At 46.0% G+C, this 11,714-nt stretch overlaps 1 protein-coding gene across 1 annotated transcript; it reads left to right on the top strand.

Moving 5' to 3' along the window:
* Positions 1 to 332: 332 nt before the first annotated feature.
* PRAME (PRAME nuclear receptor transcriptional regulator) lies at positions 333 to 5,110 on the top strand. Its single transcript, XM_039225887.1, has 4 exons — positions 333 to 374; positions 1,806 to 2,125; positions 2,536 to 3,144; positions 4,226 to 5,110. Exons 1-4 carry the CDS (start codon positions 342 to 344, stop codon positions 4,800 to 4,802), a joined length of 1,539 nt encoding a protein of 512 aa, XP_039081818.1. The 5' UTR covers positions 333 to 341; the 3' UTR covers positions 4,803 to 5,110.
* Positions 5,111 to 11,714: the final 6,604 nt, after the last annotated feature.

Here is an 11,714-nt window from a genome sequence, read left to right as displayed (position 1 = left end):
ACAGCTCTCACCTCTCAGTGGCTGTCAGCATTGGACTAGTCCTGTCTCTCTTTTGGTTGCCGATACCAAACACCCAGCCCCTCCCTTAAATTGGCCAACTCCTAGTTGTAATTTTGACCTGACCTCATTCAGGGAAGTCTTGATCATCAAAATCTGGAAAGACCAATAATGCTTCAGTTGTACCACTTTCTCTGTGAATAGACACAAAGTTTGTAGTTTAAGGTAATATAAAGTATAAGTGAATCTGTGATATTCTAGAATTTTATTTTACTTCTTTTTCTTTTGGGATAACACCACTGTCTGCATAAAGCTGTCTTAACTTGAACATTTGAGATATTCTGATGTGGCCAAAACTCCCCCAACTGTACCTCCAGGTTGGTTTTCTTTTCTTTTTCTTTCATGAATGGGGCATATGATTCAGTCAGTTGTATAGAGAAAGTCAAAACCCCAATCTGGATTAACCAGATGGAGATCCAGTGATAAGATTGTGCTTTCAGTTGGAAATTGAAATTTCAGCTAGGATCTGAAAAGGGAGGTGAGGCCAGAAAGGCCTATAATATTGCTTCTGAAGAGCCAGTGGAGAGACACCCAGAGGCCTGGAGCAATGGAGTCCCTGCCTGAAGTCTCAGTGGACAGTCCCCTATACCATACCTCGTTCTGGTGAGGCAGCAGCCTCAGACTTGGGACACTGCCATCATACTGCCCTCAGCCATGCCATGTGAATGAGGAGGCTTTGCTTTGCCTCTGAACACAGTTTTGCCTTAATCTCAAACCTTTTGATTTCTGCTTTGGTGTCTGTATGCCATTTGACACACATTTACGATATTTCTTAACCAAATAGCTTTGTTTTATTTTTTTAATGAAAGACATATAGTTAGTTTTTTGATGATAATTTTTTGATGGTGTTTTAAATATTTAGTTTGTATTTGGCAATTATAGTTCATAAAATTTACTGTTTTGTGATTATACTAGTTAAAGCTTTTTTATTTTTAGAAAAATAAACTAAAAGCTTGAAAAGTATTCCACTGAGTATTTTTCAAAGTGGAGGCTTTGTTCTGAATGTAAGCTCTGTGTTCCCCTAAACAAAATGGTAATTATCAATACAAAATACACAATATACAAATTATACATTTGTATAATTGTATAATACAATTTGTATTATAATTGTATAAAATACAAAATACTTATTTGTATTTTACAATTGTATTATACAATTATACAAATAAGTAGGAGAGATGTAATAAAATTGGGGAATATTGTATATATTTTTCATCTCCAACTTCCACATGCTATAGAACATTGTTACGCCACTTTTACAGTTGAAAATTTATAAATGACATAATGGCACTGACTGGATGGATGTTCTTTAATCTTTCCCATCTGGGTTGATTGTTAGAGCTGAGGAAGGTGTCATGCCTGGGCCACATAACATTCCTTATTCCTCTCTATTTTCATTTCTCAGGTTATAAACAGCAACTTTTCCCTAAAAAGGATGAGGTCAGCTTTCAGGGTCCTCCATACTACCTTTGCAGTGGGGCTAGAATTAAATGCAGCAGTAGCTGGGTATGGGTTGGGGCCAGTGGTCATCTTGCTCCTCCATTAGGGTGTGGTGAGATGCTCATTCTGGCTCCAGCAGGGCAGAGCTGTGGCTTTGTGGCCACCTAGCAGAGAATGGAATTGGGGTAAACTGAGGACTCCCCAACTATTGTCAGAATAGTGATTTTGGCTTTGAACTCATTCCTCTCAAGGATGGAAGGATAATGGGGTTGCTCATTCTCAACCTTGTTCCCTGGATGTTTGGCTAGGATTCTTTTCGGAGCAGATTCATCAGGATGAGCCTCCCGGCCCCACCCAGACTCGTGGATCTGGCAGGTCAGAGCCTGCTGAAGGACCAGGCCTTGGCCATTGCTGCTCTGAAGGTGCTGCCCATGGAGCTCTTCCCGCCACTGTTCACAGCGGCCTTCACTGGGAGGTACAGGGAGACCCTGAAGGCGATGGTGCAGGCCTGGCCCTTCGCCTGCCTTCCTCTGGGGGCCCTGATGAAGGACCAGAAGCCTTACCAGGAGACCTTTCAAGCTGCACTGGATGGACTCGATGTCCTGCTTGCCCAGGAGCCCCGCCCCAGGTGAGGATGATCCCATAGCTTGAGAGGGCCTTAGGGTCCCAGCTCTTGCTTGGGGTAAGGTAGAGTACAGGGCCACAGGGTGGGCCAGAGGCTTCCACTGGTGCCAGTAAGGAATCTCAGAGCAGTCTTGGGCCATCGCTGGGGTCACTTTAAGGAACAGATTGGACTTGTAAAGCTTGATTGAGATGCAGAGGTGACCAAAGAAACATGCCCAACCCTTCCTGGTGGCACTTAAAGGTACTACAGGTGGGGACCAGGAAGGATCGCAGTGGCACAAGGAGCCACTGACATACAGGGTATGGAGTATAAGTGCAGGTTAGGTGTCTGGGCCTTGCCTAGATTCTGAGACTCATGGTCTTATTCCCTGTTGATCTGAAAGCTTCTTAGTCTGTCTCCTATCTTCCCTGCAGGAGGTGGAAACTGCAGGTGCTGGATTTACGGAAGAATGCTCATCAGGACTTCTGGACCGTGTGGTCTGGGACCAGGGCCAGTATATACTCCCTGTTGGAGCCAGAGGTGGCCCAGCCCATGAAGAAGAGGCAAAAAATGGATAGTTGCAGGCCAGGGCCCAAGCAGACCTTGGCTCCTGTGGAGGTGCTCATAGATCTTTGCCTCAAGGAAGGCACCCCTGATGAGTCTCTCGCCTACCTCATCCAGAAAGTCAAGCAGGGGAAAGGTCTGCTACACCTGTGCTGTAAGAAGCTGAAGATTTTCGAAATGCCGATGCAGAACATTAAGAAGATCCTGAAGATGGTGCAGCTGGACTCTATCCAGGATTTAGAAGTGAATTGTACCTGGAAATTGTCCACCCTGGGGAAGTTTGCACCTCACCTGGGTCAGATGGGCAACCTGCGCCGGCTCCTCCTCTCCCACATCCACATGTCTTCCCACACCACCCCGACGAAGGAGGAACAGTGTGTCAGCCAATTCACCTCTCAGTTCCTCAGGCTGCACTACCTTGAGGAGCTCTATTTGGACTCTATCTCCTTCCTTGAAGACCACCTGGACCAAGTGCTCAGGTGAGGGATGGTGAGGTTTCTTGGCAGACAGGCATAAGCCCTTTTTTCATTCCAGTAAACAATAAGGGACATCTGCCGTGGGCCCACCATTTGACAGTGCCAGACTGCATGAGTCACAAGGGTCCACACACAGTCATGATGTCCCCACACATGTCACAAAACTTCTCAGATAAAGATTGGAGGTATGAACTAGAATATACACTATTTGAAGGGACTCCTTGTTAGGAATCTCTATATATGGGAGGCTTTGGGGCAGGTGTGTGTGGCTTTGAGAATTCTTTCTGAGAAAATGATGGCTAAGTTATGATGGTCAAAAATAAATTTTAAAAAATCACTAAACTTGAGGGAATTGATGAAGGGAAAGCGTATCCTGATGTGAGGTTTCAGATCACAAGCTCTGTACTCCGTAGCTTCAACAACGCAAGCCTTTCCTCCAAACCTGCCTCTGATTTCCTGTCAGTAAAAGGTTGCTTGGGGTTCCATGTAAGGCAGTATAGAGGAGCTGCCTGATTTGGGGCCTGAGTGTGAGGGAGCAGGAAGGAGGAACTGTGCCAAGTTATACCCCCCAGGCTGCACACTGCTAGACCTTGCCCAGGTTAGCCTTTTACACACATCCCGCATTCGCCTCACAGAAATGGGTACCAGTGACTGGGGTCCGAGCAGCGGCCAGAAGGAAGCCTGAGTTGAAAACACTTCTAGTTCTGTGGCCCAGTACTAGGCTTCAGTGGTTCCCTTCCTTATTTGAGACATTGGGCCAGGCTCCCGTTTTGAGTGCCTCTCATTGTTACATTGATCCAGGTTCACAGCACCTCTGAAGGGTATGCTGTGCTCCACTTGACAGCAAAGGGGATGTTTGAGGTTTCATTCACTTAAACAAGTCACCCAGCACATAAGTGATGGAGAAAGGACTCCACTGAACTGTGGATTGACTTTTTTCACCACTCGGCATCTGGGGCTTGACCATCGTGTAACACATTGGATTTTGGTGGAGTGGGCCTCTTCTCTCGAGGCTTGGGTAATCCCCACGTCCGTCTGTCTGCCACCTCCATCCTCTAGGACTAACTGCTCTGTCTCTCCCCAGCTGCCTGAAGACCCCCTTGGAGACCCTGTCAATAACTAACTGCCTGCTTTCGGAATCAGACTTGACACATCTGTCCCAGCACCTGAATGTCAGTCAACTGAAGGACCTGGGTCTCAGTGGGGTCACCCTGACCGATATGAGCGCTGGGCCCCTCCAAGTTCTGATAGAGAGAGCCTCTGCCACCCTCCAGGACCTGGACTTAGATGAGTGTGGGATCATGGACTCTCAGTTCAGTGCCATCTTGCCTTCCCTGAGCCACTGCTCGCAGCTCATGACTTTCAGTTTCTGTGGAAATCCCATCTCCATGGCTGTCCTGGAGGACCTGCTTCGCCACACCATTGGGCTGACCAAGCTGAGTCATGTGCTGTACCCTGCCCCCCTGGAGAGTTATGAGGACATCCGTGGCACCCTCCACCTGGGCAGGCTTGCCCATCTGCATGCCAGGCTGAAGCAGATGCTGCAGGAGTTGGGGCGGCCCAGCATGGTCTGGTTCAGCGCCAACCCCTGTCCTCACTGTGGTGATAGGACATTCTATGACCCAGAGCCCATTCTGTGCCCCTGTTATATGCCTGTCTAGCTGGATACACCTACCATAGGCCTCATTCTGGGCACTTGGACACTGAAGCCCAGGCATAAGTGTAACTTGAAGGAACACAGAAGCCATAGTTTGAGACACCTGCCCAGAGTGAGCAGGGAAAGGAAAGATGATTCGGGGACAGGGGATGTTGTCCGGAAGTTAATAGGATCTTTGGATGCATTTAGAGCATTAGAAATATGAATCTGAATTTCTAGAGGGAGATTCAAGTTTGGGAGGTAGATGTGGGAGTTATCCCTGCGTGGATGGTTGTAAAGAAATGGTGAGAAATAAACAGAATCTTAAGGTCAGCCATCTGGTGTCCTCTGTGCTACGTTAAGCTTATTCTCCATTTAAACCTTGGGGATCTGCAGTTACTGATAAAACAAGAAGGTATAGCATCCATGATGTGCAAACATGAAACTGGATGAGGTTCTGCCTCAGGAGTATGGCACCATTTATCTTTCCTCCCTTTGGCACTTGTGTCTGGTACACCTGTTACCTCCTCACTTACTTCTGTGACTGTTTAATTGGTCAACACAGGGTGCATCCTCAGGGTTTGGAATATACTAAGTTGCTGATAGTGCCACTAGAGGAAGAGTGCTTTTCAGGGGTCCCCACTGCTAACTCTGCCAGGGCTCCATACTGGAGCACTCCTCACCAGTGGATCCAGTGGGTCCACAGTCTCCATCCCTGACTTTTGGCTGCACTGAGATAGGGCTTCACTCTGCACAAGTCAGATCCCCAGTACTAGAGGCGAGATCACCCTGCAGATGAGCTGGAGCCTTTGGACCTCACCAGCCTGTGCCTGTCTTCCTACCCTCTTTAGAATTCAACTAACTATGGTCAGTAAAAGCACATAAATTCTTTTCAGCAAAATATTAAGATCATGTAGACCTATGACATTGGTTTAGTATTTGTTTCCCACATTAAAAATATGTGTGTGTGGGGCTAGGTGATGTCAGTGCAAAATTGACTTTCTCCCCAGAAAATCTGCTTTCCTCCCTATCAAGGTGGTAAGCCAACTCTGACCAAGGAAGAGGCTGTGGATTTGGGTTCCAAGAATTAGTAAACCCTTGCCAGGCCCTGGGGAGCAGTTTGGTGGAAGCAGGTATATGTCCAACTTCGGAAGTGGGGATGGCTTATGAGACAAACCATCCAAATGAAAAGATGTCCTACTGTGGGGTCAGACCCCATGGTCACTGGGCAGTTGGCTGGCCTGTGCAAGCAGGCTCCCTGTCCCTACACTCCTGCATCCTGGCCCTCGGCTGCCTCCATCCCTGCATAGGAGAAATACCTGGGGAGAAGGCCACACACTAAAGTCCAGGGCAGGGCTCCATCTGAATGTTTCCTTGAGTATGAGAAGTTGTCTCCACTTGCTCTCATTCTACCGCCTCTCATTGAGTGCTAGCACTCGTGTGCGTGTGTGTGTGTGTGTGTGTGTGTGACACCTTCTTACTTTGTCACGCATGGCAACTGGCCCTTCTCCATTGTCTTCCTGTAGCAATTACCTTGTTCTGCCTTCCATCCTCCTACCCTACATCCTGTAAGAAATGGGCCCATAAGCTTATAGAACACAGTTTGCCATTTCTGAGAGAAGAGAAAATGCAGAAATCTATGTAACGATGGTATGCTCAAAAAAGGGAAGAGGTCAATAAAAGACCTCACTTTTTCCTCACATACACCCTGTTTCAGCCTCCCTGACATGGACTCTATAAATACAGGGACTATTTTCCAGAATGGGAACCAGCAGCTTTGGAATTTGAGGAAAAGTGTACAAAATAGACAAATTCTCTTGGAGGAAGAGCAAGAAGCAAAGCATCATGTGATCTCAGCATTGGATTCTTCAACCACAAAATTGAGACAGTAATACTCCATAACAGTATAGTGAGATTTACCTACAGGGCTAACTTAATGTAAAACATTCCTAGGTGTGCCCTGTTCATGGATGGCCCCATGCAGGAGAGTGATGATTACAGCTGCCCAGCACAGAGAAAGGAAGAAAAAAGTCAACACTGCATCTTGCTTTTTTATCTTATTTTGAGAGATAGAGAACTAGAGAGCTGGGGAGGGGCAGAGAGAGATGGAGGGAGAGAGAATCCAAGCAGGCTCTGCACTGTCAACACAGAGCCCGATGCAGGACTCAAACTCAAGAACTGTGAGCTCATGACCTGAACCAAAATCAAGAGTCGGTTGCTTAACCTACTGAGCCACCCAGGCACCCACTACATCTTGATTTTAAAGCAGGGTGCCCTACAGTCAGGACTCTGTTTGGCCTGGCGACCTCATCTGAGAGACAAATCTGACAAGATTCTTTACTCAGAATTTAGTTTGTTATAAAAATACTCAAAAGAGCATAGTAACAAGACAATGAGGTTTTTAAAAGTTGGGTTTATTTGGAGAGAGTCCTCATCAGTAAGGATGGCCATACAAGAGGTATGGGGAGGTAGTGATTGCTGATGGCGAGGGGTTGGGGAGCACATAGATGGAGGCCCCACTGGGGAACAGAGGAGTCCCTGGGTCATTAGAAAGCAAGCAGTGGGAATATGGTGCACACAGAAGGTTCTTGGGTATTAAGTCACCTCGGAGCTGCCTGACCTGCACAGAAGACAGATTAGATGTAGGGCACCTGGGGAATAAGGACATGAGAGGGAAGAATGTGGACAGAAAAGAAACAGAGCACAATCTCGTATAGCAAGCCTGGGAAATCATTGAGAGGCTGAAAAGACACCAAAAGAAGACCCAAGGCCTAGGTAGAATGAAAATGTCTAATAATTCTAGAAGAGTTGGGGAGATAGGGAAAAGCGAACTATTTCCTAATGCCAGCAAGAAATGGTGACTTGAGCCAAAATCCAGAACAGTATTAGGAACCCAGTTACCTGGTACTACTTCTAATAAGAGTAAGGATGTGGTGGCCGCACAACTAGAAAGAGAGAGAAATAGCCCAGACTCTGCCACTGACATTAAATCATTGTGAAAAGCATATTTTCATCACCTGACCAAACTCACACTTTACTGGTGATCTTGGGCCATGAAATTTAAAAAGACAAATCAGCTAAGCAATGGGAGGCCCCTCAGGCTGAGCTGAATTCTGGTTTGGGATTCATGTGCTACTCCAGAGAGAGAACTTCAGCATAAAGAGGAGACAAACCTGAGATTCTTGCAGGAGGATGTTGATCCAGACACTTAAGAGTTGGAGAGATTAATTTAGAAAGAGTAAAAGAACAAGAGAGAGAGATGACCCAGATTTTGGACAAGCAGAATTTAATATAACATGACAAGGCAGGACCTCAGAGGGCTGGAGCACAAAGCCATCGCTCACAGAACTTTCTTCAGTATTTTCTTTTATAACTCTTCCAATCTCCAGAAAGTCAGAGCAGGGACATGAGTCCCTGAGTCCATATCATGGACGACTGCAGACTGTGAAAATGTAAGCCATCAGCACTATGTGGGTCCCGAACATGCCAGAGTAGGTTTCAAGTGAAATACACAAATACCTGGTGGATCTTGGTGTCTGTCAGACCTCTGTGGACTCTATTCACGCGTGGCCCTGGTGAGCACCTGTACAGTTTTATTCTAGTCCACAGGCTATTTGATAGTTTGGAAATTAATAAAGAGAAACTTCACTAAATTGGAGTTTGGAGACCAGAAAGGGAACCTCTCATGCCTACCGCTTCTTTTTTTTTTTTTTTTTTAATGTTTTATTTATTTCTAGGAGAGAGAGAGAGACAGCGTGAGCAGGGGAGGGTCAGAGAGAGAGAGAGTCACAGACTCTGAAACAGGCTCCAGGCTCTGAGCTGGCAGTCAGCATAGAGCCCAACGCGGGGCTCGAACCCACGAACTGTGAGATCATGACCTAAGGGAAAGTCGGACGCTTAACTGACTAAGCCCCCCAGGCGCCCCTTCATGCCTACCACTTCTTGAAGCCCATTGCACGCTGCATACCCAACAGGAAGAAATCTACCTTCTAGTCCCAACAGGAAGAAGAGGGTGCTTTACTACCAGCAGCAGGAGGAAGGAAGATGTTCTCCTTCCCCTGGCAATAGCCCAGCCAGTGAGAGACAACCCCAACTCAGCTAATGAAAAGCCACTATACTTTTAACTCTTAGTTTACTCCAATGGACGTTTTGTTTATAAAGCCCTTCCCAGCACCCACCCCACCTTTCCTCCATATAAGGATATTCCTCTGCTTTGTACTTCAGATGCCTATGATTTTGCCAGTGTCCTTGTCCTGAATTGCAATTCTCCGCTATTCCAAAATAAACCCATTTCACTGACAAAATAACTGTCTCTCTCTCTCTTTCCTTCCTTCCTTCCTTCCTTCCTTCCTTCCTTCCTTCCTTCCTTCCTTCCTTCTTCCTTTGCTTATGTATTTATTTTGAGAGAGAGAGAGTATAAGCGAAGAGTGGCAGAGAGAGAGAGGAGAGATTTCCTAGCAGAGCCTGACACAGAGCTCAAGCCCACAAATCATGAGATCATGACCTGAGCTGAAAATAAGAGTCAGACTCTTAACAGACTGAGACACCCAGGCACGCTGCACTTCAGGTTTCTTGAGAGAACTTGGTTAATCATGATAAATGGTTAGTCACTCAAATTAAATAATTAGGCCAGTCTATAATGTAAATTACATTGCTGAGTTTTTCAAGTTGAATATTCTGTATGAAATATGCAACGGGCTGAATTATGTTCCCTCAAAATTTGTATGTTGAAGTCCTAACCCCTAGTACCTCTGAGTGTCACTATATTTGGAAATAGGGCCTTTAAAGAGGAAATTAAAGTAAATGATGTTATATGGGTGGACCCTTAATCCAATACAACTGATGTCTTTATAAGAAGAAATGACATGGACACCCTCAGAGGAAAGACCACATAACAAGAAGGCAGTCATCTGCAAGCCAATGAGAGGGGCCTTAGGAGAAACCAGCCCTGCTGGTCCACCTTGATCATGGACTTCTACGTCCAGAACTGTGCAAAAGTAATTTTCTGTTATTTAATTGATCCAGTCTGTGATATTTTGTTATAGCAGCCCTGGAAAACTAATACACAATGTTTGCTGTAATTAGTGTCATTTCAAGTCATTTCAAAAATTCTAAATGGCAGTCCTGTGGACCTCATCTCCTGGTTACAAAGTTCATAGACTGTCTGAGACACCCAGCCCTGGTGGTGGATAATCAAAATGACCATATATCACTTTCACCATCATGACCTTGGGTCCCAGAGACAACGTTGAGTCATAAAGCGGCCTCCTTGGAGAGGAGCACAGAGCTGGGACTCTCCATGCCATGGGACTAGTTATGGAAGAAAAGGTGGAATCAGGCAATTTCCTGAGTCCAACATGCTGGCCAGAAGTATCCTCATGTTGGCTGGTGACAGGCAGCCCCTATGGTGACAGGCTTTGATGAAATAAAAAACAGACACTCCTTTCCCTGACTCCAGGGAATCCTTGTGCCCAGGGCTCATTTTGTGGAGGCTCCTGGAGGTGGAGAGAACTGAAGTAATAACATACTCCTTCTTTCTGGCCCTCTCTCTACTCACATTTCTTTATTGGCTACAGGAATAAATTCCTTCTGATAAGTTGGTCGTCCGTCAACCCAGTCTGCATGAGGCATTGTGTCTTTCTCTATGGAAACCACTTTGAATAAGTAGTCACTTCTCTCAGCAGACCTTCCTAGTGTGCACAGAGCAGGTTGAACTTAAGATCTCTGCTTATTCATAACTTAACATTTTAAGGTCTTTCTGTATACCAGGTAATTAGATTTCAGACCATTCTGCTAAACGGCTAGATTTGTTTTTCTTTCTCTTCTTACCTACAGTAGATGGCCTAGAACACAGAGATTTCCCCTCACATCTGGGATGGTATAAAAATGGAACTCTGTATCCTTAAGGTTCTGTTCTTCACAATCTAGGAGACAAAGAAAAGGAGTTGGGACCAGAAAGAGAGTTGAGTGGGAGTCCCTACCAGCAGTGGCGTCCATGAAATAGTCCAAAGGAGGAGCAGGCTGCTTCCTGGAAAATCAGGGAAGACAAGCATTTGTTTGTGAGCAGGAGTCCTTCAGGAGCTGAGCTATCACCTATATACCCCCTACCTGTCCCTGACATGAGCCCTCTCCACTGACTTCTGTTCCAGAGAGTGTGTTAGTTTTCTAGGGCTGCAGGCTGGGTGGCTTCAACAACAGAAAATTATTTTCTCATACTTCCAGAGGATAAAGTCCAAGATGAAAGTGTTAGCAGGTTCTGCGTCTTTTGAGGCTTCTTCCCTAGGCTTCAAAATGGCCACATTTAAAAAAAAATGTTTATTTATTTTTGAGAGAGAGACAGAGAGAGAGAGCACAAGTCAGGGAGGGCAGAGAGAGAAAGAGACAGATTCAAAGCAGGCTCCAGGCTCTGAGCTGTCAGCACAGAGCCTGATGCAGGGCTCAAACTCACGAACTGTGAGATCATGACCTGAGCTGAAGTCGACATTTAACCAATGAGCCACCTCAAGTGCCCCCAGATGGTCACATTCCTTTCTTATGTCCTCATATGTTTTTTCCTATATGCACAAGCATCCCTGGTGTCTATGTGTTCAGATTTCCTTTGGGTTAGGGTCCACCCTAATCACCTTATTTTCTTTTTTTTTTTTAATTTTTTTTAATGTTTTATTTATTTCTAGGAGAGAGAGACAGAGACAGCATGAGCAGGGGAGGGTCAGAGAGAGAGGGAGTCACAGATTGAAACAGGCTCCAGGCTCTGAGCCGGCAGTCAGCACAGAGCCCAACGCGGGGCTCGAACCCACGAACCGCGAGATCATGACCTAAGCGAAAGTCGGACGCTTAACCGACTAAGCCACCCAGGCGCCCCGCTAATCACCTTATTTTCAATTAGTCACCCTAAAGGTCTTATCTCCAAATATGATTACATTCTGAGGTAGTGTGG

This window comes from Hyaena hyaena, unplaced genomic scaffold (genome assembly GCF_003009895.1).
Source record: "Hyaena hyaena isolate Hyena2069 unplaced genomic scaffold, ASM300989v1 scaffold_19, whole genome shotgun sequence".
Taxonomy (NCBI): Eukaryota; Metazoa; Chordata; class Mammalia; order Carnivora; family Hyaenidae; genus Hyaena; species Hyaena hyaena.
The sequence above is the reverse complement of the archived record's forward strand: the minus strand, read 5'-3'. Positions and strand labels throughout refer to the sequence as shown.